General features: G+C 42.1%; 1 protein-coding gene across 1 annotated transcript in view; it reads right to left on the reverse strand.

The window, feature by feature from the left end:
• Positions 1-1,217: 1,217 nt before the first annotated feature.
• Positions 1,218-22,681, reverse strand: part of irf5 (interferon regulatory factor 5) — a 39,937-nt gene continuing 18,473 nt past the window's right edge. Inside the window, exons 4-10 of the mRNA XM_022671648.2 lie at positions 21,356-21,542; positions 21,249-21,274; positions 21,110-21,137; positions 19,189-19,512; positions 16,858-17,247; positions 13,093-13,211; positions 1,218-2,401 (exon numbers count right to left, since the gene is read on the reverse strand). Coding sequence (XP_022527369.2) covers positions 2,213-2,401; positions 13,093-13,211; positions 16,858-17,247; positions 19,189-19,512; positions 21,110-21,137; positions 21,249-21,274; positions 21,356-21,542 — 1,263 coding nt within the window. The 3' untranslated portion in view covers positions 1,218-2,212. The remainder of the gene's footprint in view (positions 2,402-13,092; positions 13,212-16,857; positions 17,248-19,188; positions 19,513-21,109; positions 21,138-21,248; positions 21,275-21,355; positions 21,543-22,681) is intronic.

Consider the following 22,681-nt stretch of genomic DNA (forward strand, 5'->3'; position numbering starts at 1 on the left):
CTCCAATTTTATCCATTCACTTTCATATGTGGTATTAAATGTATGAATTATATGTATTCAATTTATGGCAGAGTGAACCATATACTAGTGCATCTCAAAAAATTATATCATCAATGAAAAGTTTTATTCAATGAAAATTTTATTTCAGTAATTCAGTTCAAAACTGACTTTAGACTTGATAATAAAACACAGTGGATCAACACCAGCAGATGACACGTCTCTCCAAACCATCACTGATTGTGGAAACTTCACACTAGACCTCAAGCAGCCTGGACTGTGTCTCTCTCCACTCTTCCTCCAGACTCTGCTCCCTTGATTTCCAAAAAAAAAAAAGTAAAATTTACTGATGGACAGTGATGGTTTTCAGAGTCATGTGATCTGCTGGTGTTGGTTCACTGTGTTTTATCAAGTCTAAAGTCAGTGCAGTGTTTTTCCTGAAAATCTTACAGCACTTCACTCTTCCCTCTGCTGACAACATTTATGGAGATGTGGATTTCATTTTCCAGCAGGACTTGGCACACTGCTCACACCAGATCTGCCAAAAGTACCAATTTGTCTTATATAATATGCACATTTTCTGAGGCATTGCTTTTTGGGTTTTCGTTAGATGTCGCGATAATCATCAATTAACAATAAAAACAAACAAACAAAAAAAAAAACACTTAAAATAGATCCTTCAGTGTGTAATTCATCTATATTATAAGAGTTTGACATTTTGAACTGAATTACTGAAATAAAGTAAATTTTTAAATATATTCATTTTTTTAGATGCACTAGTAGTGCGTATCTCAATGTGAGCCATACAGGAGTATTTTAGGTCAGGGAGAGGCGAAATGGATGATGGATGATAATGGATGAGTAAGACGAGACATTTTTGACTGGTGTTCCTGTACAAACTAAATTAGAAGGCTTGTGGTTCTAAACATGGAAACATGGAAATTTACGAAGTTTAAAGAATTTAAGGACACAAAAAAAAAAAAGTAGCCATAGCTGAATAACATGCCCTTTTTACCACAAGCTGGGACTTGTCCTCTATTATTAACCCAGCTTTTAGTCATTGTATCGGTTTTGATAGCTCATGTGATTCTAGAGCCTTATTTCTCATTTTTCATGACACATCTCCCAACATAATTTAAGAAAATTGTATATTTTTCCACTTTTATCAGGTCAAAAACAAGACATTTTATCTGTTTCTTTTAATGACAATCCCAGTCAACTGTTAGTAAAAATGATACTACATTTAATGAAAAGAATGTTATGTTATATTACCATCATTTGACATTACATATGGCTTACTTTCCACATATTGCATGACACTGAGCTTAAAAGTGGTAATAGTGTATGTTCAGGATATGTTTCTCTGTACATTCAGATCAAATTTAAAAGACAAAACATTTACTGCAGGAAAGAAATTAAAAACAATTAACGCTGGAAAGCAAAGAAGTAACTGAATTACAGATCAGCATCAACCGAGTGATGCCTGCACCCTAAAATACTGCTGCGGTATTTATTGAAATACAATGTTTAAAAGAACAAATTTAAGCTAAAAAAAGACATATACAAATACATTTTATGTCGGGGTAAAAACAAAGGGCTTTTTTGCAAGAGCATGGACAAGACATTAGTGGCAGTGATGCACAATATACTGATGAAGCTCCCAGACAAAGATTAACCCTAGTGTTGGAGACTTGAGTCCCGCTTTATACTGATTGAGGCCAGACTTAGACTTAAACGTATGAAAACCAGTCGGTCTGATAGTCTGAATGGAAATGTTAGTGGTTTTTATTTGCTGTGAGCACCTACCCATATTCCTCAATGTGATAAAAGACAAGACTTGATGGCTGTCCAGCTAGAATCAAATGAGCAAAAGCACGTCTGAGTCCGAGTGCTGATGACACAGTATTAACACAATGCGGCTAAACCCTGATGCAGCTGTGACTATTAGCAGCCCAAAACCTTTTTAATTTCACTCCCTTGAACAGCATCCATGGGAGCTTCTGATAAACAAAACAAAAAAATGTGATTTGAGCAACCAAATGTAGTTAAAACCATACAGGAACACGAGCGCCTGTTCATGATCACGATCATGTTGTATTTGCAACAAACAAAACGTAGCTGATGTTAAAAGCACCCTTTAAACAGCTACATTCCTTCTGCAGCAGCTGATAGATTCAGGGTGTTGCTAAAGGGAACCTGGGTGATCAGTCTTGAGTTACTGGAGGTTTTGATGCCATGTGCCCTGAGCGTGTTGATTCTGCAGGAGTCTGTGAAGCTCCTTAAACTGCTCCACAGTCTGGTCTTTCAGGTCAGGGTTGGAGATCTGCAGACGGATGCTGTCTGTGGACCAGGAGAGCTCGCCTGAGAACATCTCTGTGAGGATCCTTGCGACCACAGGCACCACCTGGACAGAACATTTATAAGAAAAAAAAAATTACTTATCTGGGAACTGCACAATATGCTGCTTCAGCCTTGCAATAAAATCAACAAACAAATAAACAAAGGCATTAAAAAAGTACAGCTGTTATCATATGCCATGCCTTAACTACTAGAGGCATTATATTTGCCATATATATATATATTTTTTTTTTTTTTAATTTTGGACACATAGAGTACATTACTCGATCTGACCCAGCTATTAAATATACTTATTTTTATTTGAGCTATACTGCTGATGAGGCGCAGTTAAATCTAATACACAGGTCCTTCTCAAAAAAATAGCATATTGTGATAAAGTTCATTCTTTTCAATAATGAAATGATAAAAATTAAACTTTCATATATTTTAGATTCAATACACCTATTGAAATATTTCAATTCTTTTATTGTTTTAGTACTGATGACTTTGGCATACAGCTCATGAAAACCCAAAATTCCTATCTCAGAAAATTAGCATATCATGAAAAGGTTCTCTAAACGAGCTAATAACCTTATCGTCTGAATCAACGAATTAACTCTAAACGCCTGCAAAAGATTCCTGAGGCTTTTAAAAACTCCCAGCCTGGTTCATTACTCAAAACGTTAGGTTATGAATATAACCCCTGTTCCCTGAAGGAGAGGAACGAGGTACAACACATAATGTATGGGATATCACGCCCTTGCGTGTCTGGCTGAAGACACCTTTAATCACGCCTAAAAGGCAGATGATGCATAGTGACGAGGGCAGGAGGGCCCGCCCCCTGCATATAACCCCACGTCACCAGCATCACTCCTCAGTTCAAGATGCTGCTCTTCACTGAGCTAACAGCGAAGCGGGGCAACCTGTGTTGTACCTCGTTCCTCTCCTTCAGGGAACAGGGGTTATATTCATAACCTAACGTACCGAGTGAATCGACTGAAAGGGAACAACACATAATGTATGGGACCTATATACACGCCCCGCGGAGCAGACACCGAACCAAGCGGGCACACTAGAGCACCCCAGACCCCGAAGAAAGAACAGCATGAGCTACTGAAGGGGCCACCACATCTAGGCGATAGAAGCGCACAAAAGTATGAGGTGATGCCCAGCTGGCAGCAGCGCAAATGTCTTTAACGGAGACACCCTTAAAAAGGGCCCACGATGCAGCCATTCCCCTAGTAGAATGAGCCCGCACCCCCACAGGCAACTCCAGACCCTTGCTGTTATAAGCTAATGCAATAGCTTCCACAACCCAGTGAGAGAGACGCTGCTTAGACAGAGCCCTGCCACGAACTGGGTTGGCAAAACAGACAAAAAGCTGGTCACACCCACGGAAAGCCTGAGTACGATCAATGTATGTACGCAGTGCACGCACAGGGCAGAGCGTGTGCATTTTTTGCTGCTCCTCAGAAGCAAATGGAGGATGAGAGAAAGAATTAAGCTCAAAGGCTAGTGAACTATAAGACATAGGCAGCACCTTTGGCACATACGCTGCATTAGGGCGTAATGTAACCTTGATGTCCCCTGGTGCAAACTGGGTACATGAGGGGTGCACTGACAGAGCATGAAGATCACCCACACGCTTAGCAGAGGCTAAAGCAAGCAGCAGAGCCGTCTTATACGAAACATATTTCATGTCTACAGAATTTAGGGGCTCAAATGGAGGCCCAGACAGGGCTTCGAGCACAATAGTGAGGTCCCAGGGAGGAACGGCTGGCCTAGATACAGGCTTTAGACGTCGCACTCCCTTTAAGAAACGTATAGCTAGGGGGTGTGCCCCAGGCGACAATCCCCCAAAACCAACATGACAGGCTGATATAGCCGCCAAATATACTTTTATTGTCGAGAAGGAGAGCCCACGCTCCAGTAACTCCTGAAGGAATGTCAAAACATCCACAATGGAACACTGGAAGGGAATCAAATTTCTTCCCTGACACCAGTGCTCAAATGCACGCCATTTATAAGCATACAAACCTCTTGTAGAGGATGCCCTTGCACACTGAATGGTAGCCACAACATTAGAGGGCAAACCGCTGGCCATCAAGGCAGACTTTTCAGCGGGTAGGCATGGAGACACCACAGCTCCGGCCGGGGGTGAACAATTTCCCCTCCCGCCTGAGACAGGAGATTCGAGTGAAGTGGGAGAGCCCATGGATCTCCTGCAAGGAGACTGATTATTTCTGCGTACCATGGTTTTGATGGCCAGCAGGGAGCTACAAGTATCAGAGAGAGGTTCCCCTGGCGCACCCTCTCCAGTGTTGGCATGATCAGCTCCACCGGGGGGAATGCATAAAGCAGAGTGTTGGGCCAGAGATGTGCCAGTGCATCCACTCCCAGGGGAGCACCCTGGTCTGCTAGAGAGAAAAACAGAGGACAATGCGTGTTTTCTCTGGATGCGAAGAGATCTATGTTGGCCCTGCCAAACCGATCCCAGATCTGTTCCACCACCAGGGGACTGAGTCTCCATTCTCGAGCTGGAGGACCTCCCCTGGAGAGGAGATCCGCACCCAAGTTCAGGCGGCCTGGCACATGTGTCGCCCTGAGTGAAAGTAGGTGAAAACTGCTCCACATTAGAAGGGAGTGGGACAGATTCAGAAGCAGGAGTGACCGCGTGCCCCCCTGCCTGTTTATGTAAGACACCACGGTGGTGTTGTCTGTTCTGACTAAAACATGCTTCCCCCTCAATTCTGAGAGGAAGCGCTTTAGGGACAAATGGACCGCGAGCAACTCCAGACAGTTTATGTGGAGGGAGCGCTGCGCTGAAGACCACGCCCCCTTCACAGCTGCCCCGTTGCACACCGCACCCCAGCCTGTCAGGGACGCATCTGTTGACACTACCACGCGAAACAGAACTCTGCCTATAGGCGAGCCCTGGCAGAGCAGGCGGGGCTCTCTCCAAGGAGATAGTGCTTTCATACAACCCTGGGTCACAACTATCTTTTTCTGGAGATGGTGTGAGGCGTTCAGGCGGTGTGATAATAGCCAGTGCTGAAACGCACGCATTAGAAGTAAACCCAGCGGAACTACCGCTATCATTGACGCCATTTGACCCAACAGCTGGAGAAATTGGCGAAAACGTAGACTGCGCGCCAGCTGAAACTGCGCGAGGCAGTCGCGGAACGCACATATTCTGCGCTCTGACAGACGCGCTCGGCTGGTGAGAGAGCATATTTCCAACCCCAGAAAAGACAGCTTCTGGCTGGGAATTAGAGAGCTCTTTTTCAAATTCACCGAGAAACCCAGCCGCTGAATATGGGATAACACAGCCCCTGTGTGCGCTAAAGCTTCGTCCCTCGACCGTCCAATTAGAGCCAGGTCGTCTAGATATGAAAGCACTCGCACTCCTCGCATCCGCAGAGGAGCGAGAGCTGCTTCCACACACTTCGTAAAAGTGCGCGGGGCCAGAGAAAGCCCGAACGGGAGAACGAGCCACTCGTAAGCCACGCCCTCGAAGGCGAATCTGAGATAACGTCTGTGATCTGGATGGACTGCAATGTGAAAATATGCATCCGTGAGATCTATAGACGTGAACCAATCCCCCGGGCCGACCGCGCGAAGGAACTGGCGAAGTGTTAGCATTCTGAATTTGAAAACTCTTAAATGCTTGTTTAATGTTCTTAAATCCATAATTGGACGTAACCCCCCGCCCCTCTTCGGCACCACAAAATAACGGCTGTACCAGCCTCTTTGTGCATCGGCCTGAGGAACTACACGGATCGCCTGCTTGCAAAGAAGAGTTTCTATCTCCTCTCTGAGCACCGCCGCAGCGTTGAGTGACACTTGCGTGTACACCACGCTGGAAAAGCGGGGGGGGCGCTTTCGAAACTGCAAGCGGTAACCCATGGCAACAGTCCGCTCTACCCAGGGCGAGACTGCGCATGCGCGCCAGTTTGCTGCACGTGCAGCGAGCCGGCTGTGATGATATGCTACTCGTGGAGGGGCGGAGCCCTCCTGTGGCTGAAATTGGGAGTGCAACACATTTTTTTGTGGGCTGGACATTTTTATTTCGCCCTGAGTTACAGAATGCAACTTTATTATTAGGGCACCCTCCCCCCACCCCTGAGTACAGTGACTGGGCTGTGGGAATGCTTGAACACACGTGTTTACAGAGAACAGGTGATTTATAAACGATGTTGGGGCAAAACGTGCCCTTTTTGAACTTGGCCCCGGAAGAGGGGAAAAACTGCGCCTCTTCGGTGGCTTTAGGGGAGAAACTGTGGTGTCTCCGACCAGCGGAGACCTCACTCCCCCTTCTCTGCGAGCTAGGATGAGTCAGGCTTCCTCTTCCTCACCGCGGAGTCTTTCTGGTGCCCGGGAGGAGGACCTTTGCTCCAGGCTGAGTGGCGTGGAGTGTGTTTGGGCTGCTGCTGCTTGGGCGGGGGATTCCCCGCAGTAACCGTAGCAGCGGGCCTCTTCATCGGAGGAAGCGGCGCTGCGGGCTTGCGGGCAGTCAACTGCGGTTTCTGCTTCTCCCGTCTTGGCAGAATAGATCGCAAAGCCTCCGTCTGCTTTTTCCTCAGCTCGAACTTGGCTTGAATGGCTTCGAGTGACTGGCCAAACAGACCTGCCGAGGAGACCGGCTCGTCCAAATAAGTCGCCCGGTCTCTGTCTGGCATGTCAGACAGCGTTAGCCACAAGTGGCGCTGTGCCACGACAGTAGACGCCATTCCTCTGCCCAGCGAGAGAGCCGCACAGCGACACATACGCAGGATGTAATCTGAGGCAATTCTAACCTCATTTAGCAGAGCTGTTAGCGGGCTGTCCGCGGGTAGCTGGTCTCCGAGTTCGGCTAGACACATCGCCTGGTAAGTCTGGAGGAGAGTGACTGAACTCATCGCTCTGGCCGTGCCTGCCTGCGCGCAATAAACCTTGTCCAGCTGGGAGAAGGAGAACCGGCAGTGCTTGGAGGGAAGCACGGCTGGTCCCGCGACTCCCTGATTATGAGACGGAGCCAGGTACGCTGCCAGCGAAGGCTCCATCGGAGGGGGGTTTAGCAGCCCCGCCTCCCCTGACCCTTCCAGCTCGAGAAACTGCGCGTAACCAGGCACCGTGGTGCGGGTTGACAGCGGTTTAGCCCATGACGACGTCAGCTCTGTCATGAAGTCGGGGAAAAGTGGGAGACGATGCTTCACCACTTGCGGAGCCGGGGGAAGGAAAAATCCCGCGAATCTGGTCGCTTTTTTGGACAGATGAGGAGCAGGCCACTCCACGTCCAGCTTTTGCGCCGCACGACGGTAAAGGGAAAAGAAAGAGGTGTCAGCCTCGTCCTGTTTACCCTCCGCAGCCGTCGGGGCTGGAAGAACCTGCAGCTCTTCCTGCTCGTCTTCGGAGTAATCAAGCTCGTCTACACCGAGACCGAACGGGTCGTCGTCCTCGAGCTCGGCTGCAGGCTCGGAGAGCTGCGGCTGACACGGAAGAGTCAGCGACGGCGAATTCATTTCGCACATCTCCAGACTCTCCATGTGCTCAGCCCAGTTAAGGCAAGGTTCCCCTTCGTACTCGGCTTCCTCGACGTCCGAACAGGACGGCCCAGCCTTTCCGGAGATCAGGGGATCCTCGCGTGCCACTGCTGCTTGTCCGAGAACTTTCTCAACGAACGTTACACGGCGTTCGAGGGTCGACCGCCTGAGCTGGCGACAGAGCGCACATGCATCAGGTTGGACCAAGGCCCTCCTAGCATGGACGATTCCCAGGCAGACTGGACATGCATCATGTTGGTCCTTCTCGGTAATGGCAAAACCACATCCCTGAGGACAAGGACGGGAGGCTTTCTTGCCAGGCTGAGAGGTAAGGTTGGCTTGCGAGCTCATTTTAGGCAGCCGTTAGCGAAGCTAAACAGGCTAGCCCCGAGACTTACAAAGCAGGTTTAAAAGCAGCAAAATCCTTTAAATAACGCTCCGCGGGAAGACGACTCACCAATATGAGGTTGTTGTCGTGCTTGCCTAATGGAACAGTTAAGTTATCCGAAGGATTGCTGAATTGAGCTAACTAGACTAGCAGAAAAGGTGTAAGGTGTTCTCAGCGAAGTGAAGAGCATAAGAACTGAGGAGTGATGCTGGTGACGTGGGGTTATATGCAGGGGGCGGGCCCTCCTGCCCTCGTCACTATGCATCATCTGCCTTTTAGGCGTGATTAAAGGTGTCTTCAGCCAGACACGCAAGGGCGTGATATCCCATACATTATGTGTTGTACCGAGTGAATCGACTGAAAGGGAACCGCAATCATGGGTAAGACTGCCGACCTGACTGCTGTTCAGAAGGCCATCATTGACACCCTCAAGCAAGAGGCTAAGACACAGAAAGAACTTTCTGAACAAATAGGCTGTTCCCAGAGTGCTGTATCAAGGCACCTCAGTGGGAAGTCTGTGGGTAGGAAAAGGTGTTGCAGAAAACGCTGCACAACAAGAAGAGGTGACCGGACCCTGAGGAAGATTGTGGAGAAGGGCTGATTCCAGACTTTGGGGGACCTGCGGAAGCAGTGGACTGAGTCTGGAGTAGAAACATCCAGAGCCACCGTGCACAGGCGTGTGCAGGAAATAGGCTACAGGTGCTGCATTCCCCAGGTCAAGCCACTTTTGAACCAGAAACAGCAGCAGAAGCGCCTGACCTGGGCTACAGGGAAGCAGCACTCGAATGTTGCTAATTTTTGCATGTCATTCGGAAATCAAGGTGCCAGAGTCTGGAGGAAGACTGGGGAGAAGGAAATGCCAAAATGCCTGAAGTCCAGTGTCAAGTACCCACAGTCAGTGATGGTCTGGGGTGCCATGTCAGCTGCTGGTGTTGGTCCACCATGTTTTATCAAGGGCAGGGTCAATGCAGCTAGCTATCAGGAGATTTTGGAGCACTTCATGCTTCCATCTGCTGAAAAGCTTTATGGAGATGAAGATTTCATTTTTCAGCAGGACCTGGCACCTGCTCACAGTGCCAAAACCACTGGTAAATGGTTTACTGACCATGGTATTACTGTGCTCAACTGGCCTGCCAACTCTCCTGACCTGAACCCCATAGAGAATCTGTGGGATATTGTGAAGAGAAAGTTGAGAGACGCAAGACCCAACACTCTGGATGAGCTTAAGGCCGCTAGCGAAGCATCCTGGGCCTCCATAACACCTCAGCAGTGCCACAGGCTGATTGCCTCCATGCCACGAGGCATTGAAGCAGTCATTTCTGCAAAAGGATTTCTTTACTTTTTTTGCCAAAATCATCAATATTAAAACAATAAAAGGCTTGAACTACTTCAGTTGTGTGTAATGAATCTAAAATATATGAAAATCTAATGTTTATCAGTACATTACAGAAAATAATAAACTTTATTACAATATGCACAGGACCTGTATATGAGCCAGATAATATACTGCTAAAAACAAATGCAGTCTCTGCCGCTTCTTGCTGTTTACACACGTGGTCTGTGCTGTGCTAACTGCTCGCAGCAGCGCAACTCCGTTTAATACATCTGCGCTGCATGTCCCATTGAAAACACTGTTTGAAAGAGCAGTGGCAAACTTTCAGCGTTGTGTGTTAAAGCAGCTTTACACTGCACAGATATACACGCTCCTGTACCAGACTGCTCTAGCCAAACAGAGACAATGTGTTCGCGTTTAATGGTGCGCATTTTGGTGCGTTTAGGTTTATGCCTGTATGAAACCAAACCAAACAGAGGAAGAAAACAGTCCGAGTAAACAAACTCATTAAAATGATCCGGACCAGAGAAACCAACTACAGGTTTAAAAAGGACCTTTTATACTCAGCAAATTAAGTTCTAATTTTGAAATCCTTACAACCAAGCTGAGATGTTTACAAAAAAAAGTTTTCTCTAGCCAATTTGTCATGCATTCTTTATTCCAGCAGCCCACGTTGGTTTGTATCCCCCCTTAAACATACAAGTATATACTGGTATTTTAACTGACACCACTAATATAAATATAGTTGCATTTTACATTTCTTACATCCATTCTTTTATTTACATTTACATATCCACTATAAAAACTTGCATCTTAAGAACAAGTGTGATTAATCTGGAAAAAAGAGACCACTTCAGTTTCTGAATCAGTTTCTCTGATTTTGCTATTTATAGCTATATGTTTGAGAAAAATGAACATTGCTGTTTTATTCTATAAACTACAGACAACATTTCTCCCAAATTCCAAATAAAAATACTGTCATTTAGAGCATTTGTTTGCAGAAAATTAGAAATGGCTGTAATAACAAGAAAGATGCAGAACTTTCGAACCTCAAATAATGCAAAGAAAACAAGGTCATATTCAGAAGTGTTCAGAAGAGTTCAGAAATTAATATTTGGTGGAATAACCCTGGTTTTTAATCACAGTTTTCATGCATCTTGGCATGTTCTCTTCCACCAGTCTTACACACTGCTTTTGGATAACTTTATGCCACTCCTGGCGCAGAAATTCAAGAATATATATTATATAATTACTTAATTATTTATTGATATTTATTGAGCTACACATATAGACGCTGTGTGTAATGCATGTGTAGCAGCATGCCAGATGTCTCGGAAAGGAGTTGTGTATTCTGTGTGTTCAATGCAAGCTCTTGAGAGCAGCAGTCTGTGTATAAACATTGTCCTGTTGGAATAGATCATTAAAGTGTGCATTCAGAAAAGGCACAACAGGCCTTGGATGTGTGACGCATTACAACAAAACATTCCTCTTGGCGCTGATCATTCATTGGTTATGTTCTCCAAAACAAAAGCAGAATATCAGCGTGTCAACTTTCGTAACAAGTCCCACTCTTCTATCTGGCCAATATAAAGACTTTTAAGAAGCTCACCAACTGTATGCTGAGACATCTGGCATGTTGTGTTACTCATGTGCTACACACTACTACTATAGGAGTAGCTCAATAGTAATAGTAGCTCTATATTTTTTTTTATCATTTATTGTATGATACTTCCTCCTCGGTGAAACTTCCAGTATTGTGCAGCCCTAATCTGGGGTCAACAGGCATAATGTATTCAATTATTTTGACATGTTTTACAGGTTGTATATTTGTCATCACCCATTTTAACTTCTTTTGAACATTTGTTAAGGCCTTCTGTGATTGGACAGCCTGACTTGCGATCGTGTCTTGTAAGCAAAGAAAATATGGCAAGTAATTAAATACAGAAATCAAGACCTATACGCTGAGATCATGAAATATATGTCCTTACATTGACTGAATACAAAGTTACAAGCAAAAGTCTGGGGTGAAATGTATATTGATATTAACGATTTTATAAGAAAATATAAAAAACACATCAGCTGAACACACGTCTAGTCATTTTATGCTCAATTTACTTAACATACTATATTAACAAAATACATAAAAAAACCTGAAATGAGTTTAAACACTTTCCATCAAGGATTTGTTACTTAAATAGATAAGTAATTAGCACATAACCATTTAAAGTGGTTGCATATGACTGTGTGTGACATTAAATATCACTGTGTGACTCTACAGTTCAGTAAACATAATTAGCTAGCTAGCCAAACAACAACACCGGTAATTGGTAAGCAAACACTCACTGTCTGAACAGGCTTCATTTAACACCTAGGAGAACATGGGATAAGTCAAAACTTGCTAAATATGCATGCAGGAATTGGCCATTTTAACAATATAAATTTTAAATGTGATTTCAAAATCTGATTTGAAATACTGTATTCTAAGCTTTTTTTAAGGTCTCATTTACACCTAATTTTTCACTATTTGTTAGACAAAACTAGTTTATATGCGCATGATCTTAATTTTTTTTCATTGCCATTTGATACTTCAGATTTATGTAAATAAGATTAACAATTGTCCATATTCAAATTCCAATAAATACTTAAAATTAGGGATGCCCTATATTTTGGCAAACAAAATTAACAGTGTTCAGCTGATTAAAGGAAACGACTTATTTTTTATTTATAACAAATAATACTTTTTTTTTTTTTAAGAGGAAGACGAACAAAAAAAAAAAACTAAGTTATTTTACTATTTTGATATAGAAAAAGGTTGCAAAATTACTGAACATTTAAGAAAAAAAAATCTAAGGTATTCAGAATTTTTTGGTTTGATTTGGTGCATCTGGTGCATATGTTTTCATGTTTATTATTTAAATGTATTATTTATTTTAAAATGTTGTAATTTCATTATTATGCTACTATATCAGTGTTACATGAGTGTTATTAAAAGAAAATTACAATACTATCGTTACAGGCTTAGTTAAAACATAGAACTGGCCATTCTGATTTACTAAAGTCTACTTGACAGTAAACTCATTATTCAATATGAACTTGCCACTGGGACTATGATCTAGCCGTGAATCTAACTGAAGTAATCAGGAGCAGGGCAGTTCTACCAGTCTAACGTGGTTTTGAAGGAAGTCTAACGGACATGAATGTCTGTTGATGTCGACACATGAAGTAGAGTTAATCATTATTCACAATCTCGGTCATTGCATTGCGATAATCCCCAGATGACTCACTGTATTTAGTAATAGCGGTGCTGAATTTAAAAAGCAGTTTAAACAATGCAATCCCTCAGATAAGCTCTCCAGCTACATCAGCGACTGAATCATAGGCATTAAATATAGTCTGACAAACACAGTCGTTGTCAGCAGGTTATACAACAACCATAGTGAGTAATACTAATCAAAGTATAAGACGGCATTACATTTTCAAAATACGTTTTAGTGAATTTACTCAAACCTGCACACCTGGACAACGATGAGCTTCTTCTCTTTAGGCTTACGGTCAGGCCAGTCCTCCCCAAAGCAGAAGTAAATTTCAAAGGGAGGAGGGCTGGGCGCCTCCCCTTTCTGGTACAAGATTAATCCTGAGAAGAACAAAATATTTTGTGATTAACAGTCATGTATAATCACTAAATAAGTCAAATCCTACCATGCTCAAAACAACATACAACAGAAACGAACACACATTTTTTATTAAAATATTTCTGACCAGTCGTAATCATTTAAACATAAAATAAGCCTAAAAGCACATTAAAAAGAGCGCTCTATACTTTAAAGGCATTATTGGTGATTTTTTGTAGAAACCAAAAGTGTTAGCCAGTTAAAAAATATACACAGTGTGTAGGATAGAGGTGCAAAACACAACAGGGAAGAGATCTTGTAAAGTCATCCTTCAGATATGTGGAATTTGTGCAAAGTACAAAATGTGTTTGTTAAAGTATTATATTGTATTGGCCTGCACTTAAAGGATAACCATTGCTTACTAACTATATTACCGTATTTTTCGGACTATAAGGCGCACCGTATTATAAGGCGCACGATGAGTGAACGGTCTATTTTTAGTGTTAGTCCATACACAAGGCGCACTGGATTATAAGGCACACTAAATGAAACTTTATTTATATCAGTAACAATAACTCTGAGCAATAAATCCTTCACAATACCGCGACGCTCCTGACAACGGTAGCCGCAACGCTCCGACAGACCATAATATTATGTTGAAGCACAGCAAGTACGTATTACTCCGCGACGCTCCTGACAACGGTAGCCGCAACGCTCCGACAGACCATAATATTATGTTGAAGCACAGCAAGTACCGCATTACTCCGCGAGGCTTCTGACTATAATAGCGTGTTGTGCCGAATTCGGTGAATAAAACGGTTTTAAAACAGAGATAAAGATTGGATAAGTTTCATTTCTGGATGAAGTGATTTCCAGCGCTGTTTGGATATAACTGTGGATTACAGGAGACTGGATTGATGGATTCTCTTTAGTCTGGACGCGTTTTGAAGGTAGGACCTGTGGCTGAGCGCGGGTGTGTGTTCGGGGGGTGGCGGCAGTGACCGGAGGTTACCCCAGGACAAAAGGAGAGCCTTTTATTACTGGAAACATGCGCTCTGACGCAGCTCTAATTCATGAAACATACATCCTACAGTAAAAGCACAGTTCTGGAATCCGGAGAGCCAGACGGTTCGAATGGTGTATGACATGACCGCATTCGATGAAATATGGACGAACGATAAACGCAAATATGAGAGTTATGAATTATTAAAATCATAACCAAGGCATATTTCGCCCTAAATGTTTATTTTCTGAAAGGATATTCCGCTAAATAGGCTAAATAGCTCAAAAGCAGAGATTCTAAGCTTTAAAATGGTATATTGGATGTCTATATTGAACCTGTAACTGTTCATAACTATTCAGAAACACAGCCAGTTATGAAATATTAAATATTTCTGGCCCGCCGGTGGGCCAGCGCGTGTTAAGAGGTTAACTTTACTTAGAAGTGGGCGCTAAAAAGAAACAGTTTGTGCTATTACCCCAGAACGGGTGGAAAGGAAAGTTTACCGGCACCTTGTTCTGGCCACGGAGCTACAGTGGAAACTAGCTACCCTGAACCACAGCCGAGAGGCAGTACGGCAGTCAAAGGTAACCGCGCGCTAGCCCAAGAGGGGGATCTTTTTCTGGCGTGGGTGAGGAATTCTGCACAACAGAGCGCCGTGTACCACATAAAATCGAGGTCAGTAAACACAAGCAAAATCCATACACAAGGCGCACTGCATTATAAGGCGCAATGACGATTTTTAGGAAAAAATAAGTATTTTAAGTGCGCCTTATAGCCCGAAAAATACGGTAATGGAAGAAATATATTTAAAGCGGCAGTCCATATTATTTAGTTTTTAAACTGAAAGCAGAAGCATTTTTGAGTGGAGAAGGGATAAAATATTGTGTTTAATATTACCAGTGGGCTGGATCAACCATCCCTGCTAAGCCTAATATATTCACTCGCTTTTTATGGGAGTTCTTCTGGCCACGTCATGAGTCTTTACGTACTTACGTCACATGTACAGCCTCTAAAAGAGGATCCGGCTCAGTTTTACTGAACGCGAGCGGCTGGTGGAGCAATGGAGACTTCAGAAGAGAAAACTCTGAGCTCACTAGCTCATTCACCCATAGTAAAAACAGAGAAACGAAGGAGTAAAGTTTCTGACTGAGCGCACTCTCTCTCTCTTTCTGACTGAACATAACCTGGAATCGGATTAATCTCCTCTGAAAGGAGACCGCATCACACTCGCCCAGTTTAAAATGATTCTTCCGCACACTCAGTGCAATTACCCATTCTCACCATAGAGGACCCTAAATCCCAAAACCTTCAGACATCATCACCAGTGCTTATATTCAACAGTGCCCGTATATGTATAAAGCACAAGGGGTATTAAATGTAAATAAAATCACCAGCATTTTATTGGCAAAAATAAATTATGTCACTAACTTTAAAACTAATTGTATTAATCCCAATATTGTGTAATTAATCATAATTACAATACTGATTTATTTTTTTTTAATGCTGGAATTTAATTGTATTGTTGGGGGGGGAGGCTAATAATAATAGTGTAGTGTGTATTAGGGCGGGGAGGGGTGAGGCAGGGCAGGGCAGCTGGGTGAAAATAAAGCGCTCTGATTGTTGGAAAGCACTAAATTTACGCACAGATCTTTGTTACTCAGCTGTGGAATCAACTTGTGTGACAACCTGACTGAAACTGGCAAAATGCAAGATCAAATGATATGCGAACTTTATAACATAAAACTGTACAAGTGTACTAGGAAGTTGAAATGGGTAAATTGGGAGCCCGTTAAACAAAAGGTCTGCATATCACAAATAAATCAGCTCAACGTAAAATGTCACACAACGTACACAAATAAATGCAAGATAAACACAGCTAGCTAGTTCACACCATATGTAGCTGAGTAAATAACAGGTTTTAAATGTCTCAGTCCATTAATACAGCAAAATCTCATCAGAAACACCATCACAAGCACTGTTGCCTAGCATGGAAAGCAAATATCTAATAGAATTCATTGTTGAATTTTAATATAAAATTTTTTTTTAAAAATCATTACATAGATCTTCTCACTAGATTCACACTGCAAATATCCATAATTTAAACACCATCAGACTCAATTCAATCAACTCAACAGGAGATCTCCATAACACAAAGGTTCACACAGACACTGAACCTGATTTTAAGCATTAAAACACAGCTCTCTAAAAACAATTGTGTTATGTTGGGAAAGTCATTCTGGAAAACAGTACATTTCATCATTAACAAGGCAACACTGGTAATTACCAGCTCAACAGCATCACTTTCCAGGCTACAGGTTACTCCCTTGTTTAAATAATCACCGATGGTCACTACAGTTTGACCTGATCCTTCATCTAATCTCTTGGCGGATTCTGTCTGTCAATAGCAGTGCAATCATGTGAACTAGCTTCTAACACAGAGTGTTTATGTTTGAGTCTGTGTAATGGACTCTATGCATGTGTAAATTTGCAGTACATTTGCAGTTTTTTACAGTAATACAATTATTACAATTAATATTTGCTTTGAGAGCAATTTGACTAATTATGTCTTTACCTTCCCTTTACCATACAAAATATTTAAAAAACATTTTTTTTAAAACAAAGCCAAGTCATGCATAAAAAAAATCAGAATATACACTTCTACTCACCCTGCAGGAAATTGTTGAGGCTGAACACGTTAATTTTGCGCTCCCTCTCCATGGGGTTAGGTGGGCCCTCCTCATGCACCCCTGGCCCAGACCAAAACACTTTACACTGACACAGACGCACAGCATAGATGTCCTGCCCTCGGATCTCCAGGATCAGCCCCCTATCCATCACATCCAGCAGGTGCTCTGTATAGAACCTCTGCTTCTCGTTCTGGATATCAGCGGTTCCGGGAAAAAGCACCTGATGCAGAGTGACTGGCCCAAACAGCTCCACCTGCTCCGGTGTAGGAGCTAGATTACCATAGTAGAGCCGACATCCCTGAGGATTGCTGACCGTCAGAGAACCAACTGACCGGCCCCGGTACTGGAACTTCAGGTCCAGGTCAGTTACTAGAACAAGATGAGGGAAGAGAAATAAAAATCAGATGGAAATCCTCATCTATATGGATAAAAGAGGTTTTTATCTTGGTCAAGTTAAAAAAATAAATAATAAGATGCTCAATAAATGGACCTGCAAAGAAATTTAATAAAACATGGGACACGTTTTTTGAGTTAATAGAAAAGCTTACCTACAACACTTATTTGCACATTACAGAAGAAACTTTGTATTGGCTGCTCACAGAATACTAGGCAAATTGTAAATTGTAAAATGTAAAACGTATGACTCTAAATACCTATGCATATTAAGGCGTTCCCCCTCCCTCCTTTTTTAGACTTCTCTCCTATAGGGTTTTTTTTTATTGTATATTTTGCTTTATACATGTGTTCACTAATATCCATGTGCCTTCTAATATGTGACTCAATAAACAAAATAAAAAAAATGTTTTAATGTTTAATATAATGGACCATTAAATCAGATCAGAACTAATATAAAATTCACTATTCACAGCTATTTCCAAGTCGTGAGATTGTACTTGCAAGAAAATATGCAAGTTAATGTCTGTCAGGCTTTGACAACTTCCGCAATGGATACAAACATACCAGCTAAGCTGGAAAAACAATGGTATAATGAGCTACTGTGATGACATTTTACATCATCTTCATTCAGATTAACTATGTATATGCTGAATGGCAAGGCCATGAATGTCAAAAGCGAGGAAATCAGTGGTTATTCAGGTATGTCTGCACTCCAGACAGGTCTTTCTTTCTCATAAAGAGAAGAAGAAGCACCATTAGAATATCCTAATAAACTACCTGCATGTATAACTAGGGGTGGGAAAACATATTGATATTGCAATACAGTACAGGCCAAAAGTTTGGACACACCTTCTCAGGGTGAAGGCAAAGGAACTCCTTCAAGACTGTTGGAAAAGCATTTCAGGTGACCACCTCTTGAAGCTCACTGAGAGAATGATAAGTAATCAGAGAAAAAGGGTGGCTATTTTTTTTTTAGTTATTTCACCTACATGAAAACTACATAAAACTCCACATGTGTTCATTCATAGTTTTGAGGCCTTCAGTGTGAATCTACAATGTAAATAGTCAGGAAACTAAAGAAAATGCATAGAAAAGTGTCCAAACTTTTGGCCTGTACTGTATATCAAATTGTTTTGATTGTATTGAATTGATACAAGGCTTTAAATATTGATAATTTAATTTTTTTTTTCACTTACTAAAGTTACTGCTTTATCATTCCAAGAAAAATTTTGGCAGTTGCTGCTTCACATTTTTTTAAACTATCATAAAGCTGCAACAACAACAAAAAAAAACTTAGCAGAAAGCTTTTTATTAAAAATGAGAGATGGAGACAGCCGGCCTCTACTGGCCTGGAGTGGATTAGCAACAATAGCTAACAAGCGGGTTAAAAAAAAACTTTTTTTCCCGATCTGTATTACTTAATGATATACTGATGTTCTTGTGAAAGCTCAGTCTACAGCCTCCTTTGTGGCTATAGGAAGCCCTGCTGTCTGTTTTTAGCAAACCCTGATGCCTTTTTGGCTCAATTTTGTCTCTTGGCATCCTGTAAATTGTAGGGCTGCAACAGCAAATCAATTAAACTGTTCAATTATTAAAATAGCTGGCAACTAATTTAACAGTTGATTAGTCAGATCTACAGGGAGCTGTGAGCACTGCTGACATAAAGTTAGCTTTGTTAGCCTTAGCTAGCATATTTCCTCCCACCTTAACTAGTGCTGCTCCACCAACAGTTTCAAAATAAAGCTGTAGTTGTAGTCAAGCAACTGTTAGTGACAAGTTCTATTTTGTCACTCACTCGATGATGACTGAACAATATCTGGTCAAATACTTAAAATAAATATTTATTAAATTATATTAATAACTATATTTCCTTTTTATCATGATCAAGTTAGAAAAAAAAGCAGGATAACTCACAAGGCAGCATATGAGGACTGCTCAACAGGTCGGAGATACACGGCTGCACCTGGCTCTCTGCTTGCGGGTGCACTTCCTGCATAGGACTGTCCACCATGGCCCCTGGAATACTGACTGCATGTGGGACAACAGGTGGAGGCATGACCCCAGGACCCATCCCTAGTCCATTTTGAAGAACGTCGCCAAGAATATATTCCTCCTGCTTTACAGTAGCAGCTATATGGCTGTGTCCGGAGAACTCAGGAGGTATGATAGATTGGAGGAACGGATCCACTGGGTTTGCTGAGAATGCAGAGTAGCTTGGAGGTTCACCAATTCGAGGATCTGTCACAGGAAATAGCGTTAACAGGAGCAAAATTAAAACCACATGCACACAAGCTAAAACTCTTAATTAAGCAAGAAAGAGCATACACCAACCCCCTTTCCATCTGGTATTAACAAGCATCCTTATTGATCTGATCAAGAGTGCTTACCAAAATGCATAGATGTTCATATGTGGCTTTTTACATATCATCGCTGTCCAATAAAAAAAGCACTTATCTCCAAAACAGCAACTTTACAGGACAGAGAAAAAACCTTGCAAACTTTCAATGGAAGTCAATGTAAAAAAAGTTTATTTCAGGTCATTTTGAAGAGTTTCTATTGGTCCGTTCATCAAGAAATTTTGGCACAGTGTAAGGGACAGTTTATCTGTTAAAATTATGTAGTAAACTAAAATTCAACAAAAATGGAGATGGGTGTTTTTCATAGGACAGCGACGATATGCTTACACTTACAAAGTGTTTTTTCTACAATAAAACCCAGTTTGGCAGGTTAGTTAAAAAACTGGACATTTTAGCTAACTGTGTTCAGCTAATTGTGTGAACTGTGGCTCGGTCACCGGCAGTGCTAACACAGCTTTGGACAAGTGAAATTAGATGGCCCTTTCACCAGCAGTATTACCGTGGCACTAGTGCCACTGAACGATCCGGTGGCCGCTAGCAATGTTAATGAGACACTAGCACAGATAGAAAATCCAGGCGCTAGCAGTGCTAATGCAGCGTTAGTGCCGCTGGACATTCTGGTTGCCGGCAGTGCTAGCGCAGCACTAGTGACCCTGGCAACTTTATGGCATTCCTTTAATGATCAACTCATCTCTGATCGGACAAAATAAAATAATAACACTTACTGAGCTTCATTCTCGAGAAGAAAAAAAAAATCAAGTCAGGCGTCAGGTTCCCCACTCAGTCAAATACACAAGGCTGAAGTTAAACTTCTCAGCAACACATGCTGATGACAGTCCTCACTGAAAATAATCTAAAACTAAATGCTGAAAATGCTGAATGAAAAATGTTTGTTAAGTTGAGTGTTGTTAATCACTTTCTTTTAATCTTAAATTTAATTTTAAACTGAAACAGAGTGAATAATGGGCTGAAGGGTGCATCCCTCCGGTTTAGCTTCACACCTGTTTTATTGATTTTCTGTTTAAAATAACAAATAATAAGTAGAGATTTTCAGATGGAGTTGGACATTTTAAATCCTGATGGAGAATTTATTTTGGTGTGTTATTGGTGAATTATTTAGGAACATGGCTGTAAATCACTCAACGCTGCTATTTATGTTTCCGCATTAACCAACACGAAAGTGTGAAAAAGTTTGTAGGAATGATCCAGCAGGGGCAGTGACACGGCTAATGTGGGCGGAGCTTTACTGTCTGGGAAAATGGAGACACAACAATAACAACATGGTCGTATGCGTCTCTGGCGGCCCTCCGAATGTGATTTGAGTGATCGGATTACAACGCGTTTTCAAGATGCTGTGTATCCCATTCAAACCTATACTTTGTGCTCACCACTTACAATGAGATCACACAAGATGCGTGTTAATGCCAGATCTGTAATTACTTCAATGCACAAACACAGAACATGAAGGAATAACTTACTGATGGATAGTTGCTCGAAGTTTGCCAGCTGAAACATAAAAAACAGGAACATGAAGACAAAGCTTGAGGTTGTTTCACTGTATTTTTGTTATAATAAATGGTATGTTGGAATACAGTTTCCTCTTCCAGTAAAGCTTACCTCTTCCTCATCATCCTCGCCTCCATCTGAAAGAGCATAAGGGACAGTTTTACCCTCGAATGCAGATCTAACTATAACTATAACAAGCCGATTCAATCATTCCTTACCTCCATTGACTGGTTGATCGCACACCTCATAGATTTTGAAAGGCTGCATGGGGGTTTCTTTGGTGCCGTCATATTTCAGGTTGAATTCTCGGCTCTTGTTGAGGGCACAGCGGAGGTTGGCCTTCCATTTAGCTGGATCTGGCTCGTCCACACCCTCCTGATACTTCCCTGTCTCTAATGCCCAGGCCTAGAGAGAGGGGTAAAGAAAAAAGTGTGGGGTTGAGTTGGAAATATTGGGTTTTGGGATTGTCAATAAAGTTGTTTTCTTAATAAGCAGTTTATCATTAATTTCTCAGTGAATTCCTCTATAATACATTAACAGTTCAATCTGACTATTTCTGTAATGCTTCTCATCCAAGCAGCTGCACCTCTGTTGCGTTTGGAAAGCAAAATGTGAAATTAGGAATGAAAATAAAAGTTATGGGAAGGAAAAATAAAGAAGCAAGACAATAATACATGTGGAAAAGCACAACTATGAAACAAATGCAGATGTTTCAGAAAAGACGTGCGGTTTTAAGGCGCCTTAATACTTCCTCTTTTGCCAAAGTCCTGTTGAACAGACCACGTGTGGAATTGAAACTAGCTCCACTTTTACTTCTGCAAATTGTTTATGAGAAGATCACTAAAAAGCCCCCAGAACCCAAGCTAAAAAAAATCATGTAAAAATGCAACCAACGGAGTTGGTCAGCTTAAAACACTGAGGATAATAATTTGATGTTAATCACCATTTATTTATTTTTTTACCCAATTTAGTAGTTTAGCAAAATGAGCAAATTAACCAACCCAACCCCATCCACCAATCACAAGGAGGTTGAGAACAAGAACAAGCTTCCACCGATACATGTGAATTCAGACACTGCCTCTTTTTTCACTGTGGCTAGTGGAGCATCACTAGGCAGCTAACACAACAATAGGAAAATGCTGGATCCCCAGCTCTGATGCTTTAACCAACATCAGAATGGCAGTAATGAGGAAAAAGCATGCTGACAGTTGTGGTTTTTAAGGCTCTCGCTGCTGGTGTTGACATGGAACCTCGCAAGCCTCAGGTTATAGAAGGACTGGGCAAAATATCGAGGTTTTAAAAAATAATTATATATTTTCACACAAGATAAAAGATGAGATAATATTGTTTAGAACGATATAGACAGTGTTCCAGTGAGCTCCATAAGTTCGCCCAGTGTCTCTGAACAGCTTCACCTTGCTCTGCCTTTCACATGGGCAGTGTGCCAAGTCCTGCTGGAAAATGAAATCCACATCTCTATAATAGTTGCCAGCAGAGGGGAGCATGAAGTGCTGTAAGCTTTTCTGGGAAAACACTGCACTGAC

Source organism: Astyanax mexicanus, chromosome 2, assembly GCF_023375975.1.
Source record: "Astyanax mexicanus isolate ESR-SI-001 chromosome 2, AstMex3_surface, whole genome shotgun sequence".
NCBI lineage: Eukaryota > Metazoa > Chordata > Actinopteri > Characiformes > Acestrorhamphidae > Astyanax > Astyanax mexicanus.